Source organism: Papaver somniferum, chromosome 2, assembly GCF_003573695.1.
Source record: "Papaver somniferum cultivar HN1 chromosome 2, ASM357369v1, whole genome shotgun sequence".
NCBI classification, from domain to species: Eukaryota; Viridiplantae; Streptophyta; class Magnoliopsida; order Ranunculales; family Papaveraceae; genus Papaver; species Papaver somniferum.
Genome location: NC_039359.1, coordinates 201,746,384 through 201,765,234, shown reverse-complemented (window position 1 = coordinate 201,765,234; position 18,851 = coordinate 201,746,384). Strand labels below are relative to the sequence as shown.

General features: G+C 35.9%; 1 protein-coding gene, 2 non-coding genes and 1 pseudogene across 3 annotated transcripts; 1 reads left to right on the top strand and 3 right to left on the bottom strand.

Moving 5' to 3' along the window:
- Positions 1-8,378: 8,378 nt before the first annotated feature.
- On the bottom strand, positions 8,379-9,663 carry LOC113350232 (psbP domain-containing protein 7, chloroplastic-like). Its single transcript, XM_026594346.1, has 3 exons — positions 9,262-9,663; positions 8,951-9,179; positions 8,379-8,872 (listed from the first exon to the last, which is right to left on the bottom strand). Exons 1-3 carry the CDS (start codon positions 9,572-9,574, stop codon positions 8,566-8,568), a joined length of 849 nt encoding a protein of 282 aa, XP_026450131.1. The 5' UTR covers positions 9,575-9,663; the 3' UTR covers positions 8,379-8,565.
- A 48-nt stretch (positions 9,664-9,711) lies between these two features.
- Positions 9,712-13,773, top strand: LOC113350231 (annotated as a pseudogene).
- Positions 13,774-15,628: 1,855 nt separating this feature from the next.
- LOC113354798 lies at positions 15,629-15,704 on the bottom strand. The gene has a single exon (XR_003362013.1). It is a non-coding gene; the product is annotated as a small nucleolar RNA Z155 (small nucleolar RNA).
- A 75-nt stretch (positions 15,705-15,779) lies between these two features.
- On the bottom strand, positions 15,780-15,868 carry LOC113354788. Its single transcript, XR_003362004.1, has one exon. It is a non-coding gene; the product is annotated as a small nucleolar RNA R41 (small nucleolar RNA).
- Between the last annotated feature and the right edge of the window lie 2,983 nt (positions 15,869-18,851).

The window sequence follows — 18,851 nt, the reverse complement described above, 5'->3', positions numbered from 1 at the left end:
TACTACTAGGTAGCAGAGGGAGACATAGTCTCACCATAGGTATTGAGAGAATAGTTGTGTTTTTCACCTCAGTATTTCTTGTCTTCCCTTGGCTATTTTCAAATTTAGAGAAATTTCTCACAGCCCTTCCTGAAATCTCAAGAGAAGAAGCTTTCTAATTACTGAGTCTAGGACTTCTAGAGATCAGTTCTAGAGTATTTTCCGAAATGGGTCTCCATACTCTAGACTTAGATTTACTAGAGTTGTTCTTATAAGCACATGACATGCTTTCATTAGCAGCAAACGAATTTGTACCACTAGAACGCACAAATATCATGTAATGATTTCGATGGAAGAGATCATTCTTATAAGTTGTATGGTTTCCTTTGGACATAAGGTTCACTGCTGTGGTCGACTGAATATTTGTTCGATTGACAGCGAAGTGAAGAAAATTGTGAAGATAAGAAATTTGTTTCCTCCTGGAAAAACAATGGATAGCATAGTGGTTCCCTTTTCCACAGAAAGTATAGGTTCGTGGAGGAGAAGCAAAGAACGTCATCTGTTTTAACTTCACAGCCCTGTGAGAAGATGGTAAGTTATGTTAACTTTTCTTGACACAATCTTCTCTTGGAGGATATTTCTTCATGTACTGTACGTCAGAAACAGTTGGAACAGAAGAATTTTTCCTTAAGACAGAGTTATCCTTTTCCAAGGACTTGCACTGTTCATAGGATAGTGAAAGGGATGCTTCTAGTTTCTCTTTTTCAACGAAGTCTGTCAAGATCAGATGAATGCGTCTTGATCAAACGTTTTTCTCTAATTGACCCTTCCTTGACAATCTTTTCAAGATCACAAATCTTTTCACGCTGTATATTATTTTCTTGAAGAAGTTTCTCAATATCCTTATAGAAGGACTCAATAATGTTATAGAGTACACGTTCTCGATCAATAGACTTTTCAAATTCATCGATGAGTTAATCATGATTATGAAGATCAACAAACTCGGTAGAATTTTTTGCGATTCTGGTGAGCTCCATTTCAGCTTTTGCCATTGTGTCCAATGTCTCATTGGAGGAAGAGTGATCAACACAAGATAAGACAATCTTCCTACCTCGGGATTCGGAAGAATCAACTAAGGAACAATCCTTTGAGGTATTCCCGAGACAGCTGACATAGTTGAAAGCTTTAGGAGGCATCTTGGTATGCGTAAGATATTTTGTCCTCAGATTCAGATTGCTACAAACACAGACTTGTAAGGTCTTAAACGTGTTTTCCTACTCTGATACCAATTGAAAAAGCGGGGGTCTGACAACACCACCCAATATTTCGCTTAGCAATCCGTATGGAAAAACTCGAAAATACTTTTAAGAGAATCAACAAGACTCAATTAATTAAAAGTATATAACGAGTTTATATCTCTCTTCTTGATTTGATTTACTCAAGCAAGAACTGCGAGTTCTAATCAAATACAAGGAATAACTTGGATGGTACCAAAGACCAATATCCAAGGATAAATCAATGACAATCAACAACCAAAGGTTGGATTACTCTAATTGATGATCTAACACACAACCTGTATTATTTTAATTATAAAGATAAAACAATATAATACGGAAATTGAAATAACACAGACACCAGAAATTTTGTTAACGAGGAAACCGCAAATGCAGAAAAACCCCGGGACCTAGTCCAGATTGAACACACACTGTATTAAGCCGTTACATACTCTAGCCTACTCCAAGTTAACTTCGGACTGGATTGTAGTTGAACCCCAATCAATCTCCCACTGATCCAAGGTACAGTTATGCTCCTACACCTCTGATCCCAGCAGGATACTGCGCACTTGATTCCCTTAGCTGATCTCACCACAACTAAGAGTTGCTATGATCCAAAATCGCAGGCTTTGACAATAAACGAATCTGTCTCCCACAGACAAGTCTATCAAAAGATCAATCTGTCTTCCACAGATAAACCCTAAAGGTTTTGTTCCGTCTTTTGATAATAATCAAGGTGAACATGAACCAATTGATAATCCGATCTTATATTCCCGAAGAACAACCTAGAGTTATTAATCACCTCACAACAATCTTAAGCGTATGGTAGCGAAACAAGATGTTGCGGAACCACAAAAAATGAGACGAAGATGTTTGTGATTACTTTTTATATCTTGCCTATCGGAGATATCAATCTCAATCTGATTGTACTCGTACGATAGAAGATGCAATATCAGATCACACAACTACGATAAAAGTAGTATCGGTCTGGCTTCACAATCCCAATGAAGTCGTTAAGTCGTTAACCTGGTTTTAGAAGAAGAAAACCAAAGGTTAAAGGAGAATTGCCTCTAGCACGCAAACTAGTATCACACGTAAGGTGTGGGGATTAGTTTTTCACAATACTATATGTCTCCTTTATATAGTCTTTCAAATCAGGGTTTGCAATCAATGTTAGCTTAGTAACAAAGCATTCAATATTCATTTTTAGATGAAAACCTGATTTAGATTCAAGATAATATTTCTCAACCGTTAGATCGAAAATTTAGCTTGTTACACACACTTGACAATGCACGCTTTTAGGTTTGTTAATCGTACCCAAACGTATGCACTTGTTGGTTCAACAATAGTTAACCAAAAGGTTAGCCATATGAGCATTTCATATCAACCATGTTCTTCTTCACCATAACTAGTTCAAATGAACTCAAATGAACTAGTTAGAGAGTTGTTCAATTTCAAGGAAATCTCATGTACTACACAAGACACAATTGAAATAAAGATGATTTGATTCACTTGAATCGGCATGAACTTTTATAGCCACGGTTTGCAAACTGCATTCCTTAGTATTTTTAAAGTTTAAGTTCAGAAATCATCTTCAGATATATAACCTTCTCAAGTTCGCAGACTAGGTTCGCGGACTTAAGTTACCGGGCAGAGTTTACAAACTCCATTAGAAATTTTCGGGTTTGAGAACTTCGCCGGTTCGCGGACTTAGCTCCACGCAAGTAGTTTTTCAACTCCAGCAGAAATTATCGGGTTTGAGAACTTCGGCAGTTCGCGGACTTGGCTCACGCCATTCTTCCGGTTCTCTTGATCAACAAAGTTCGCAAACTTTGGTTCAAGGAATAGGACTTATACATAAATGTGTTTTCACAACAATGCTTATGTCCACCATTGGTTATGTAATCTAAACTCTCATTTCAATCATTGAAACATTCTTATAGGACGTTATGTAGTTGTTACACCATTTATCGTCAAAGCAATTTTCAAAGTGATTCAAACATATAATGACTTTCGTCGCTAGGTAAAGATAAACTTGATCGAAGCGAAAAGCTTACCGACATATATTTCGAGGTATAAATAGGCGAGGTATACTCGGCTTGAAATAACAAATGTGTATAATCCAAGATATAGCATACGACTTCTTGTCTCAAAGAGTAGGAGATAGAGTAGATAGACTTTTGAGTGACAGATAAGTTCAAGTCTTCACATGCCTTTTTGTCGAGAAGTTTCATCGGTTCCTTGAGTAGTTCTTCTTCTTGTATGATGAAACGCCATGAAGTCCTTGAGATCAACTACACTTTCTATCCTAATACGAGACTTAGCTATAATATACTAGAAATCAAGACTTATAGTTTTGATCACTAACATTGAAAAACATGCTTGAGATAGCAACGCATGCGAGCTCGACCGAGCAATGCTCTAACACACACTTCTATCCTAATCCAAGAATAGCTATAAGTTGACTAGAAATCAAGATATAGTTTTGATCAACTAAACTTGACAAACAATCTTGAGATAGCAACACTTGCGAGTTCCACCGACCAATGCTCTAACAACCTTTTTAATAGAGTAACTTATCATATCAACATAATTCTTTGGGTCAGACCCATCGTCATCCAGGTCTTCTGGCCCGTTAATAGAATAACTCATCCCATCAACATAATTTGCGCCTTCCTCACTCTGCATCATCTGTTAAATCTTGTGAGCATGTTTTGCATAATACTCTTGAAACTGATCCAAGTAATTTCCTCATGTTGTTCCTCATTATGATCTAGGACAAAACAGTGAGAAAAATTCTTCTTGAGTATTTCCCGAAGTGATACTTAACCGACACTTTTTATTTTGCATCTGTTAGGAGCCAGATACCTCGTTTAAGTGGTTTACACGAATCCACTTTAGTCTTCGTAGTGACTACCCTCCCTCTGACTGTAAATCATGGCTTAGAGTCTTCATCAATCCCCACCCTAATGTCTTTACGTATTTTATCTATGATGCCTCTGTCAAGATGTTCCAGTGAGAGCCCAATCATTAATACCGAGAAAACTTGATGTGTGAACAAATAATCCTCTAAGAGGATTGAAGCATCAAAATTTTTCAGCACCATCAGATAAGAATTTATAAGCCAAGGGAATTTTTTCAACACCGCCTCTACATCCTCCGTAGTCTTGAACTTGAAGACATATACGCAACATCTCACTGTGTTAATCTCCACTTTATGATACTTCTTTTATATGATGTTAACCTCCTTTTGAACTTCTTCATGTTCCACTTCATCTTTTGTGATGATTTTTCCGATGAGACAATTATTCCATTTATTTTCTGATTCATTAACTTCCTCTACCGAAGTCAGACGACTTCTTAAACTCTTTGACTAGTCTAAGTTTAGATTAATCTCCTTCATCTTCCTAGTAATGGCTGCCAACTGAAGTTTTGAGCTTTGAGACATTTTCTTACGTATATGATGAGGTTATTGTGAGATGAAACCCTAACCTTCTGAGCGCCTTTATAGTCCTATATTTATATTTAGGGTTTTTCTTTTTATAATTTTATTTTCCAAAAATAAGCTCTCTCTTTAGATGAATCTACGATTTTTTTCCAGCGATATCCGCAATTATTCCTGGTTCTATTATGGGTAACTGAAATTCAATTTTTTTTTTGAATCCTTGATGAGTGCTTTTTTTTTGGGTGAGTTTCCAAAACTACCCTCATACAACTGAAATTTGCAGACTGTCCTACAGATGAACAACCAGCTTTTGGTGATTTTTGGTGTTTTATGATAATCGAAGGTTCGATGAATGGTAGCAAAACCCACTATTTTGGATGTTAAAGTATATGAGATGAATGCTAATAGCACCACTTTTACTAGCAAGCCGCAATTCTTAGAAAATATGAACATTTCCACACCAGAGGTAAGGAATATCACCACTGATTCAAAAGAGATTTAATGATAAACTCCCTGCACCACTGCTCCAAAATTCCAAATAACCACCACTAGATCACACTATCCATGCACGAGCGAGTACTGTACATCAAAAAGATTAGTTCTTCATGAAAGAAAAGTAAAACATCACATCAATTAATAATGAAAAAGGAAGAAAAAAGATCAAAGACTGATTCGAAACATTGAAACTTTAAAGGGAAATCAGGAAGATCATCAAAGAAAGTCCTTTGTCATACCTCCAATTCCCCCAAACAAAGAAAACCGATTTTAATTAATAATGATTGTGAAAAGATGTTTGTCAATTGAGCCCCGCTAGATTTCCATTTTTTTTTTCTCTTCTTTTTTTTTTCCTTTTTTTTTTTTTTGCGCACTTAAATTGCCAACATCAACATAATTTATTAGGTAAGCTGAAACGTTTAAGCCGGAGGTAGGTTATTGCACTGCTAGTTTCAAAGGCAGTATTAAGTCTTACCCAAACACAACTTATACACTCTGAGTAGAACCATCCTTAAACAACTCAACCAATCAAATAAACATGTCGAATTAACACTCTTTAAAGAGTGCGCACAAAGGTGGATTTAATCAAGAGTCAAAGGTGGAATTCGACTAATTCCCTAGTTTTGTTGAACACGTTACTACTTCATGTCTATCTCCATCTCCAACAGATATAGATACAACTTTTGAATTGCTGGTGAAAAATCCTAGATTTTCAATTTTGGGGAACAAGTTTGCTAAAGATTCAACCTAATACATATGTCAATGATCAGAAGATTTTCTGGTACTAGCATATCAAGATACTCTCTTAGCCACAAAGAAGAAAGAAACTCGCTTCTAACTTGCATCCCCGTGAAACACAAAGTTAAAATGTGCGAAAGTTTCAATCTTATTTTCAAATGTGCATGAAAAATATGAAATGAACAATTCTTTGCCCACTTCAAGTGGTTGTCAAGTTCTCTCTGAATATATTTGTGTTTCCCCTCGCTTTGCCTGCAGTGTTTGCTTGGCGCTTAGGCCTATTCTTATGCACATGCCAAAATCTGATATCTGGCATATATGCACCCACTATGGGTGTGCCAAACTTCCAAACCTATATACCTATATGTTACAAATAACATATAGGTATACACGATGGAATTTCTAGCGACCGATAGAGTTCTGATCGCTAGATGATCATAATATCGCTCGCTAGTCATTGATCATCACTCAGAAGTTCCTCATCCAAAGGATACCATTTCCCCCCTCTATAAATACCTAATTTCAATCTCATTTCAACTCACACTAGAATTTCTAAATCTCTTTAGAATTTCCCAACTCCAACTATTTTCATTACTCTTCCAATTCCTCAGAGAGCACAGCTGATAATGTGAACATGGCTGAGTTCGTAGCAAACGAACATGCTGCCGAAAATCAGAGAGTTGTTAATCGTGCCAATGTGCAAAGTGAAATTAAGAGAAGCCAATTTAGGAGGCGAAAACCAAAATTCACTACTGTAGAATATGAATGTATTTGCAGAAATTATATTTCTTTTACTGAGACTTCATTTGGAGATGCATTACATCCCCAAACATTTTGGCAAAAGATTTTTGGAAAATTTCAAGAACAAACAATGAACCCCAACAATCGTGATGTTACAGAGTTGAGTCAGCGCTTCTCTACAATCAACCAGGAAGTTACTAGGTATGTTGTTTTACTTCGGCAAGAAGGCCGAAACATGAGGAGTGGTGAAATCATGATGGAACTTCAACAACGGTGTCGTGCGGAGTATCGTCGCATCTAAGATAAAGACTTCGAATTTGGAAGTTGTTTCGAGATTTTAAGATACTTGCCCAAATATTGTCCAATATTTATGTTTTAATTTTTTAATTGTCCACTTAGTCTAAGTCCTAAGTTTTAATATTTGTTTAAAAATGTATCTCTAATTAAAATTTAAGATTGGATTAAGAATAGAATTAAGCTTAATTTTCAACAATACGCGCCAAATTTTCGAATTCAAACGTTGAATTAATCATTAATAGTCATTTTACAAGACATAAAACTTAACAATAATAATTTGAAAATAAAAGTAACTAGACTTTAAAAATAAAATTTGGGACAATGTTCTTCATCTTGTTTATCTTCTTCATTTCACAAAACTTCCAATCAATGCGCTCATGAACGGAATCTCCTTTGTTTATCTTCTTCTTTGGCTTCAAATTTGTTTTGCCTTGAACTTTTGTTTGCCTTTTCTTAGTTGCGGTTTTGACTTTGTTAATATCCAAAACTTGAAGACTTCTTTGCTTCTTACCTATTTGTTTATAACTATCACATATCTTCTTAACAGCACCTTCACGCACTACTCCAGAAAAATCAAGTTTAGTTGCCGAATCAAGTTGGGTTAATGGTGACATTTGGAGAAAATAGAACAAATAAATTAGATTGAGAAATAGAGAATAGATTGAGAAAAAGAGAAATTTATGTGTAAAATATTGGGGTAAGTTTTTAGTTTGAAAATTACATATTTATAGCGATAAAGAAATAGCCGTTGGCGCTAGGGTCAATAACGCTGGCGATAAAGTCATTATCGCTGGCATTTATATGAATATTGCTCGCTAGAAAGTCTGTCGCTCAGTGGTTTTCCCATAGTGGCGTAATTGGTTTGCCATGCCACCTGATATACCAAACCCGTTCTTTTTGGAATGTGCATACGAATAGGCCTTAGGGTTTTGCTAGAATTTCCATAGTTTCCTTATTTGTTAGAGCATATCCTATGGGTAGTCTCCAAATGGAGACTAACTCTTTCATATGAAAGACTACTCGCCCAGATGAACGAGTGAAGGTACTATGGGCAAATACAAAAAAAAGACACTACACGGGAGACAATCTCCCGTTTAGTTAAAAAAAATTGGATTTTGGACCAGACGGGGGACTGTCCCCCGTCCAAAAAAATAAATCTTCCTAGACGGGGGACAATCCCCCTGTTAAAAAAAAAATCTTAAAAGAATTCTACATATGCGGGAGATAGGCCCTCGTCAAAAAAAAAACGAAAAAAAAAAGTTTTAACGAGGGACTGTCCCCCGTTTTGCACTAAAAGTTTTTTTTTCTGACGGGGATAGTCCCCCGTCTAGTGTGAAACTCCCAACTACTCGTTCGTCTGAACGAGTGTGTGGAAGGATTTTGGGGAAAAGTGGGTTGAAACCTACCCATAGGAAAGTCTAATTTATTCAAATTGGTAGTGCACTCTTTCATTTGAAAGGGTGACACTACCCATAGCCCTTGCTCTTATTTGTGCCCACAATGGATGCAGCTTCGTTGATGTTACCTACATGTAAATACGACAAAATGGCACCATTATACAACACCAAAATTTCACTTGTAAACAAATCCTCATGTTTAAGTTGTGACATGAAAAGAGTCGGCCACTGTATTGAATTGTTGTTTCACTTTGGACCAAATTGACTCTGGCGCTTGGGCATTCAACGTGAATAACCTTCCGTTTTCTGCACAACAAACGGCGATGTTGTGACGGCGAAAGGAAGAGCTCTCAACTTGGAATTCCAACGTATAGTAATTCAGTTGCTTTATTGAATCTTGTCTAACCGTTGATTCTAGTAACGTTGCCTTAACACCACTTCTTGCTCCTGTAATCGTTCTTACCACTGTTTCTCCTATTTCCTTTGGACCTCCAAATGCTTCAATCCTATGAAGAACAAATCAACAACTCAGAAATTTCACAATCTGAAGTTTCTTGGAAAGGTGAAAGAATGTTCATACTTACGAAAAATCGAGAGGAACGGCAGAAACAATAACACTAACGTTAAGTTCACCATTGGACCCCGGGGGACCGAATGCGACCTTTGGTTCATTAGATGAACTCCCACGATGACGATTGGTTGAGTTCTTATCGTTCAATGGAGGGAGGTCGAGGGATCTCTCCAACTCGGCCTTCCCTACAGCTCGACGCAAGAGTGTTTGATCTCCAACCCAGCTCGCCGGATAAATGAATTCTGTTTCAAATCAGAGAGTCGGAAAGTTTAGAACTCTCTGACACCATGTATTAATTTGAAACAATGATATGAGGTCACTTACCGAAACCTTCATTAGGCTCAAGGCATCTACTATATCCTTCAATCGGATAAAGAACATCTAATTTCAAATCTCTTCCTGTTTGTGGTGACAATCCAAGAAGAAAGCTTGTTACTCCAACAAAATTAGCACCAAGGACTACTGCAGCAGCTGTCCCAATTCCCACAAAAAACCGTCTCTGAAATATGAATTCTTCAGCCCGGGATCTTCCTGTTGACCGTGGCACTAGCAACCTATATTTTCCAGGCAATTGAGTTACATATACTGGCCGCAATCTAACACTGTTTCCGGCATAGAGCCAGTTCTGTAAAGCCATAATATCATCAAACACATATATGTCTGTGCGTTTCAGAGTATTCTGGCTACCTTATCCAATTTTTGTTGGCTCTCATTTCACTGCGTCAGATTCAGAAATAGACGGTTCGAAGAAAATGAGGAGAGTCCCAATAGTACATTTCCGCAAACAGTGCCACGTGTCAGTGAAAAAGAAGAAATAAGGGAATTACATTTCCCTCCTCTAATATTATTCTCCCGCTACTCTCCCTGCTTGTTCCTCAAGATCCCTCTCTTCCTCTCTCTGTCTCTCTCTCTCTACCCGGGAATTGCAATTCCTCCGAAATGGGTTTCTTCAAATTCTCCAAAACTCTTAATATTGTGTACAAAAATTACATTTCAAGATCATCATTATCTTATCATTCATCCATAAATCATAATTATAGGTCTGGTTATATGAAATTCCCAATTAACAATTCCCTTTTACAACAGCCACAATCAACTTCTGATAGAAACCCTAATTTTAATAAGATTAGTAGAAGATGGCATATTGGTCATCATCATCAACATGGGGGCAGTGATGATAAGAATTCAAGTAAAGAAGGTGATTTTTTTTTTAAATTAGGTTTAGCTGCTGATATTTCACTTGCTACTGGGAAAGCACTTACTGGTTATTTGTCTGGTAGTACTGCTATTATTGCCGATGCTGCTCATTCTATCTCTGATGTTGTAAGTACAATTTCTGATAACTTGGGTTAATTTTTGTGTAATGGGATAGGTCAAATCTATTTGTTTAGGGTCCATCATAATTGGTATCATGATTGCCCAGTTTGGGACAGTATCCTGTGTGTTTAGTATTTTGTCCCTTTGTTTGCTAGAGCTTTGTCCAAATGTGGTGTATGATTATTGAACAGCACGGTTTCGTGTCACTTGATATTTTTTGATATATATACACTTCTTCATACTTATGATTAGACCATCGAGTACATATTTAGGGGTTTGGTTCTTACATACTTTGCTTGTACGTCTCTATGTCTCTGTAAAGATTTGCATCTCTGCACCACTGGAAAATGTTACTGGTTCTGTGATTGCAGCATTCCTGAGATTTTATATTCTGCCCAATTTGCATGTTTGGGGATCCATATCTTCATTTGCCAGCGCTGGTGCAAGTGGAAGGAATATTGAATTAACACAGTTGTTTGCCTCTCGATATTTTCACTCACTCACTCACTCTATTATTTTATTTTATTTATTTGGCAGGTGCTTAGCAGCATAGCTTTGGTGTCATATCGACTTGGAAAGGCTCCTAAAGACAAAGAACATCCATATGGTTACTCTTGATCTGTACTTAGAGCTTGTTACTTCTATTGCACTGTTATTATTCTCGTGAAAGTTAGAAGTAGCACTGTGAGTTCGGTTTTCAAATGAAGAATTTTACCTGCTCATTCATGTTTATTGGTCATTAATTCTGTCTTTGTCTCCGGTCGTCTTGTATTCATGACCAGGTCATGGGAAGTTTGAGACTCTAGGAGCTCTTGGAATTTCTTGTATGCTTTTTGCAACTGCTGGTGGTATTGCATGGCATGCTTTGGATTTATTATTGGTAAAAACCTAAGAGAGTACTTGTATTAGTGTTTGTGTAGTAATTTCTCGTCTACTAAGCTCTTGATATTACCACGAGACAATGGCTACTTTTTTTAACCTATTGGATTACTTTGCAATTCAGATTGCTTCCTCTCCGTGTTTAAGTTATTTTAATGTTTTGTAGGGAATTCTGGCATGAAATGCAGAAATAGTCGACCATTCGTTGGGACATGAGCATAACCATGGTCATGCTGGGCATCACCACGGAATTGACATGGAGCATCCTATTCTGGCTTTGAATATGACCATTGTATCTATTGCGGTTAAAGAAGGGTAGGTGCATATTCTTGGTTTATTATATAGGTTCACGTTTTACTTTATTTTTCTTTGAGTTTTGTAATTTGTGTAGTGGCTAAAGCTTGAATTTGTACTATTTCATGAATTTCCAAACTGCACTACATTCCCTCACTTGATGTTGAATTTGATTTGTTTATAAGCCAATAAAGTGAAGGTCAGGATATTTTTTACCTGCAGATTTTTAGTTGCCAAATACCTTCACCCTTTTTCATCTTTTTAAAATTGAGCTTACACTTTGTATTATTGTCCCTTGAACTGGTTATGATGTCAAGCCCTTGTTTTTGTCAAATATGGATAATTCAATAATTCGTTTTACTGTTTTTGCCACCCATAAACCACTTATTCCTGTTACCTGAGCTAGGCTTTTCTGGATTACGAAACGAGCTGGGGAGAAGGAAGGGAGTGGTCTTATGAAGGCAAATGCATGGCATCATCGTGCAGATGCAATTTCATCAGTTGATGCTTTGATTGGGGTTGGTAGGAATCTCCCTTCTCGCCTCTTACCTGGAACTTCTGTTTCCATGGTTTATTTTTGTAGTTGCTGTTTTCTAATCTCAAATATACTTGATTGAAGCCTTAAGGAACATTGATCATTAAGCTCGAATTCCCTTTCTTTTCATTGGCAAAAACACTAGTTAACTCGAGTGTTGAGAATTGCTTTAGAATCATTTATGTTGTTTGATTGTAGGCAAATTATGGCTTGTCTATTCTGAATGCTGAATTACTGCCTCAAACGACAGGGGGTTCTATTCTTGGAATGAAGTTTCTAGATCCCCTTGCTGGTCTTCTTGTCTCAGGCATGATCCTAAAAGCTGGGGCAGAATCTGGCTACCACAGGTATGATATTTTCACTTGGTTACATGTGCTGATGTATCGGTCAGCTTACAATAGAATATGTACTAGTGTTGGACAGCTTTTTCGTGTCTTCATTTTGATCCTGTTTTTGTTACACGATTTGACTTGCAGTGTTATGGAATTAGTTGATGCTGGAGTCCCTTTGTCTGATTTAGAGCCTATCAAACAAACAATACTCCAAGTTGAAGGTGTCATGGTAGGTATTACACTATTACTTTTGCTTAGTTTGTAATATGTTGCTTGAAACTTTGAATACCACCTGTCAATTTCTTCCTTTTGGCCAACTAGTGACATTTCATGCCTATGTACAGTATTTAGTTTACATTTAGCGGTTATATAACTGAAGGTATATGCAGGGATGCCACCGTTTGAGGGGAAGAAAGGCTGGCTCGTCACCAAATTCAACAGGCCCATTCCGAAGTAGCTGAAGTATTCATTCACATAGGTACATATGGTTTTATCAATTACTTCAACCTTTGGATAATCTAATTTCTTGGCCTGAATAGTGTCATTTTAATGCAACTCAGTCCTCACATTCCGCTGTCTTTGTAGATCCTTCTTTTTCACAATTTTCTGGCAAACGAGCAAATCCCAAGGAAATGAAGTGCCAAAGTGTGAATGTTTCTGCAGAGCAAAAAGATATTGAAGCTCTTGTTCTCAATTTTTTCTCGTCAAAATATTTGGAGGTATTGCTTTTCTTGTTCAAGATCGTTTTAGAGTGTCTATTAGATCAGGCAACATCTCTCTATCTCCCTCCTATCTAACTCGTGTAAGTTATGTACTGGATTTCAGAAAATGGCAGTTGAGCATATTACATATCATTTACTGCAAGACAAACTACTGCTCCAAATCATGGTTTCCACACCCTCCGATATATTAATCCAGTAATATAAACCTTCACTCAGAACCCCAACCTAATATCCTCCATATTTAATGTCTAAACACCTGACTAAATCTTATAAATTTTATTGTTTTCACATTTTAGAGATGCTAAGGAGGTGGCAAAGGAAGCTGAAATGGAGATCGTGAAGGCAGTGTCTAGTGTAAGCAGAGTGAGCATTCAGTTGAGGCTTGGAAAGCCAATCCCACAATTTCACCGCCAATTGCAAGAAGGTAGTACAAAACTACCAAACTTGACAGATATTGAAGACGAATAAAACCACTTTTTGCCACTCCAGGATCCATGGTTATCCAGACTAGTTTTTTGAAATCTAATATATGTACAGGAGGAAATTTGTGGTCGAAGAGAAACGTTTGAAGGGTCGTGCTCTCCCACGAAGCCACAGCGTTATAAGGAAATAATTTTGTCGTTCGATTATACATCCAGCAGACGCGATTGTGCCTTATTTATTTTGTAAATGGTTGTAGCTGTCAAAAAACCTATAATTCTACCATGTTGGTAGCCCCCGATTATTAATTAATCTGTACGAGTATATCACTTCCAAATCTTTATAGGAAAATCGTTGGATTTGATTTTTTTTTTTTGGTTTTTCTTAAATGTAGCCCACGAATTTATTAACCATAACCCATTTGAAATAAGTGCTTAAACTAACCAAACAGACCTTTATAAACTTCCAAATCTATATAGGAAAGAAAGTGAAATCGTCGGATTTGATTTTTCTTTGGCTTTTTTAAATGTAGCCCATACATTTATTAACCATAACTCATTTGAAATAAGTGTTTAAACTAACCAAACAGACATTTATAATCATCGACATAACCCACGAAATTGTGCATAATTATTATATATAGCCCACAATTATTGAATCCCTTAATCAACATCAACAAAAAAAATTAACTAATCAAACTTATATAAGGTATTTGACATAATTAATGTTTTTTAAGGATAATTAACACCCTCAATCAATTTTAGTATAATCATGATTGAGAAGAAAAAAGAACATCATCTTATAGATTTTTTTTTATAGATTATGTTTATCGGGTTTTAGGGGAATGGTTACAGGGAAAGAATTAAAATCTTAGTTAATTCCATTCCAATTGATGTTGTGGAATTTTTTTAAGGGAACAATTAAAATATACACCATACAATTTTGATGTAATCATGATTAAGAAAAAACAATTTTAGAAAATATAAGAATTAGAGTTCATTTTGTTTTGGAAAAAAAAGTAAGAATTAGGGTTTATATATAAGAATTAGGATATAATTGTTCAATTTTGAATTAGAGTTCATATATAATTGTTCAATTCTGAGAATACTAAAAGAACAATTATAATTAAATATAAGTATGATTAAGAAAAAATTTATGTTTTTTCATTTTAACTTAAACTTTTTGGATTATAGTGTGGGCTACATGTAAGAGAAGCCTTTTCTTTTCTGTAATTAAAGGATTTTTATCCTGATAAACTGAACACATCCATATGACAGAAATGGTAGTATGATACCTTGAACATGTCACGGAATGGTGCAATTATGAAGAGTGGTTACAACTTTAAGAACTCTCGGTTATGCGTGTGGAAAACTTATGGCACCGTGGGGGTTGCTTTTTAAGTGATTTAAAATTTTAATGTTCTGGGCCAAGTTTGGTTTTGGCAATTTTAACTACAGGTACTAGTCGATCATTGTTTGATAATTCAAGACCAAGGTCCCAGACTAGAGTTCTAGAATTCAGGTTGTATTGTGTTCAATCAAAGATTCATAAATTTGCTTATCAAAGTCCCAACGTTTTCTGAGATGCCCAACAATGTCAGTCAATCAGTTGCGACAATATATACATCATCTACATACTGAATGAACCAATAGTTATGATCATAATGCATTACCACTTGTGCTTTCTTGGCTCATGCCAACTTCAGTGTCTTCATTTGCCAGTAAGGCCTCAGGCATATGGTTTGATATCATAATCCTGGGAAATGCCAATTTAAGCGTATGAAATCACATGACTGCCATATTCTTTTTGAAAGAGTACATTAGAAAAACTGGCAAAAAAAAAAAATGGTAGTCATGAGACTTCAAACTCTTAAAAAAACTGTAGCTCCTTCAAACACAATTCATGTTTACAGACTAGTTATTTCCGAGCCGGAACCCCATCCTTGAACTTATCCTTGTGATCCAATCAAGATCCAAACAAATTCTTTCTACATGTATCACAACCACATTATGCCAAATTTACAGAAACTAAAGATAAGATTATGTTAGCACAGGCTTACAAGTAATAACTACATATTGAATTAAAGTAAATGAAAGATAGTTATGATGAAGGCTATATCTACATAAAGATTAGCAGATGCCAAAACCCACAAGAAAAACAACCCTAGACACATTAGATAAAGAAAATTAATCCGTTGATCAGATAATTGTAGTCTGATTTGTTGAATCGACATATTATGATTCCGATTAAATTCTCGTCACCTCAACGGCACAACAAAAAGAAATTCAGTTATTGGATCTAATAAGAAAAGAAAAAAAATCAAGATAAAACGAAATAAGTAGGAGAGAGCTCAGAAGGATCCATTGGATTACAAATCAAAGGAAAAACATTCCTCGTAAAATAGGTAGTTTATAAATCATCACAGCCATCTCCTTGAAATCTCTAATCATGAATATAATGTGCAACGTAAAACGAATTAAAAAAAACATCATTTAAATTTTCTTCAGATTCAATTGTAAAACGAACGAAAAATTATAGACTTAGCCTATGGACGAACTTGAAGAAAAGCAGAAATTGATGTGTTTGGTGAAGTCTCTGAACATGTTATGTTATGGTTTTATATACACACAAAACAACAAGGGGTTTAAGGATTTAGGTTTAGGGTTCACTTTTTGGAGGCGCCGCTTTGAGCCTTTGCTACTATTGTTTGAGAAGGCTATGTAACTGCCGCCTATCTTTAACAGCTGTCGATAATCCAATGGTTCATAAGCTCTTAATTTAATGGTCCGGGTTTTGAGCATGAACTTGGGCCGCAGGTCGTGGACGCCTGTCTTAGCGCTGGGGCTACTCGGTTAAGGAGAGAGGCAGATGGTATGTTAGGAGCAACTTTAGTCATGAGTTACTTTATTCCAGGGGTGTAAATTCGGTCAGGTCAGGTCAGGTCAGGTCAGGTCAGGCCGCACGGCCCAAAAATTAAGACAGGCTGGGCAGGTCAGGATTAATAATTACGAGTCCGTAAAAAAATTCAGACCGGGCAGGTCGGATAAAAGTAGATAATTTGTTATCCAAAATCCGTCCAAAGACCGCTTTTTATACGGGCAGGTCAGATCGGGCCAGACTGGCCACTATTTTGAAAATATTTTTTTGTTAAAAAAGTTTAAATTTTCAAATAGATGGTATTAAATTTATTTGTTTTTAATACAATATCCTTTTCTTTCTAACATTGCATATCATAAGTGATAGTATTATTTTATATTTAAATTACAATGACAAATTTCTTATTTTAGCTTATAATAAATAATTAATTAGAGTACAATAAACTTGCAAAATAAGAAATATATTACCATTAATGTTTTGAAAAGGTTAATTATAAGTAAAAACAACTATATATTTTATTTTTTTAGATACACAATTGACAATTATAAAATTGTAACTTTAAAGTCTTTTTTAAGAGGACACTGAATGATTGATGGTATAAAGAAGGCTTTCAGGTCGGGTATCAGGCCGGGCATCTTAATTAATTACAAAACCCGAGTCCGCCCAATAGATTAATCCAGGTCAGGCCAAGCAGCCCGCGACGGGCCATAACAGGCTTTGGGCTACTTCAAGTACAGGCAGGCTCAGGCGGGTACAGGCAGACCGAGTATTTTCGATTATTATTTACACCCCTACTATATTCTAAAATTCTCAAGCCATATATGGTTTTTTTGGCTTAACAATTTGGTATTTGACGTAGCGGGAGACAAATCAACGTAGTTAATATCACCGTTTCAGCAGAAACGTAGTTAAGAAATCTGTCCAACTCAAACGCATTTTACAATAGCATGTGGTATGAAACCAATTATAATTGCGTATGTTATACCACGGGGTTTAAAATATCGTTTGTCCGGTAAACGTTTTCTATAATTACGTTTAATCAAACGGCATCAAAAACTGCGTCTCAGTCCAGGTGTATTTTATAAACACTTTCAGTGGGGGACGTGGTTTATAACAACGTTTCTTTCAGGTGGTTTTTATGATAACGTTTAATAAAACGCGGTTTACAACTACGGCTCATCTAGGTGTATTCTAAAGATACGTTCAATGTAAACGTGGTTTGTAAACCCCTTTATGTTTTTGGGCGATTTTAAACCCGCATAACTTTTATTTCTGGCTTTTTACTCCAATACTTTTCTTCTTAGACCCGTAGAACTTCTATTTCTTCTTTCTTCTTTCTTCTTCTTACTCCCTTTATCTTTTCTTTTCTATTTTTCGGTTCACATCTAAATTTTATCCAAAGCTTTTTACTCCAGTACTAATATGGTGTAAAGGAATCAATCTATTCTTACAGAGGTTGCTTAAAGCTTATGAAAAAGGTATCTTTCCAACTTTTTATGTTTAATTAGGGTTAAGAATTAGTTTTTTTTTAATTGTTGCATGTTTGGATTAGTTGCTCTTAATAGGTTATAATGATTGATTGAAACTTATATGGTTTTTAATTTGTTCTGATTTGGGTTATAAATTTATTGATTATTCTAATTTGTTCTGATTGATTGTTTTAATTTTGATTGATTGTTCTAATTTGCGTTATATTTGGATTAAGAATTGTCTTTTAATTTTTTATAGGAATGAGAAAATGTCGTTGCATTCTAATTTTACTTCTTTCAAAAGTCCGACAGTTTATTCAATCAAAACGGTCAAATACGAACGTTTTTAAAATTCGAATATATGACCGTTTTAAAATTTACGAAACCGGACGCTCTTTAAGTTTACGTCTACACTAAACGTTGTTTAAGGCAACGTCCACCAAAACGTGATTTTAAATAACGTCTATGGGATGAACACAAATTGCGTGGAAAGAAAGACGGTATTAACAAAAATGTTTCAGCAAACGGGATTTTGAGTAACGTCCAACTGTGTGAAGCAGTTATAAAAAGCGTTCAGTGGAGACGCTTTCAACACCCACGTTTAACGAAACGTAAATTTAAACCATGTCGCAGTGAGACGCAAATATAACTTGCGTTCGGTGTTGGACGCAATTAAAATCAACGCTTCCATAAACGCTTTCTCAAAGGACGTTCAAGCCAGGCGGATTCTTAAATGACATTATGTTAATCAAACGTAAACTAAAACAACATTTATTGTTCCATGCAATTTAAAATTACATTTGTTGTGGCACGCGCTTTATAACTACGTGAAGCTATATATGAGAATTGCCAAAAAAAAAAATTCTCATATATAGACACTCTGTGTGAGAATATAAAAATATGACACTTATAGCATCCAAGAGTGCGTCTGCTTTTGTTTCCATATATAGCTTATAACAACAACACTAAAGTTTCTCTAAGGTCCTTCCAGAGGAATTTTTTAAGCAGTTAAATGAGGATTGAGTAAATAATGAATGCAAAGGAGGAAAATCTCAATAAAGTACAACAT

Bases quoted from the DNA above. Each gene is read 5' to 3' on its own strand.
- LOC113350232 (XM_026594346.1), bottom strand. From the start codon at position 9,574: ATGGCTTTACAGAACTGGCTCTATGCCGGAAACAGTGTTAGATTGCGG. The intron at 9,180-9,261 runs GTAAGTGACCTC...GATTTGAAACAG, and splicing joins TGAGCCTAATGAAGGTTTCG to AATTCATTTATCCGGCGAGC. The intron at 8,873-8,950 runs GTAAGTATGAAC...TGTTCTTCATAG, and splicing joins GCCGTTCCTCTCGATTTTTC to GATTGAAGCATTTGGAGGTC.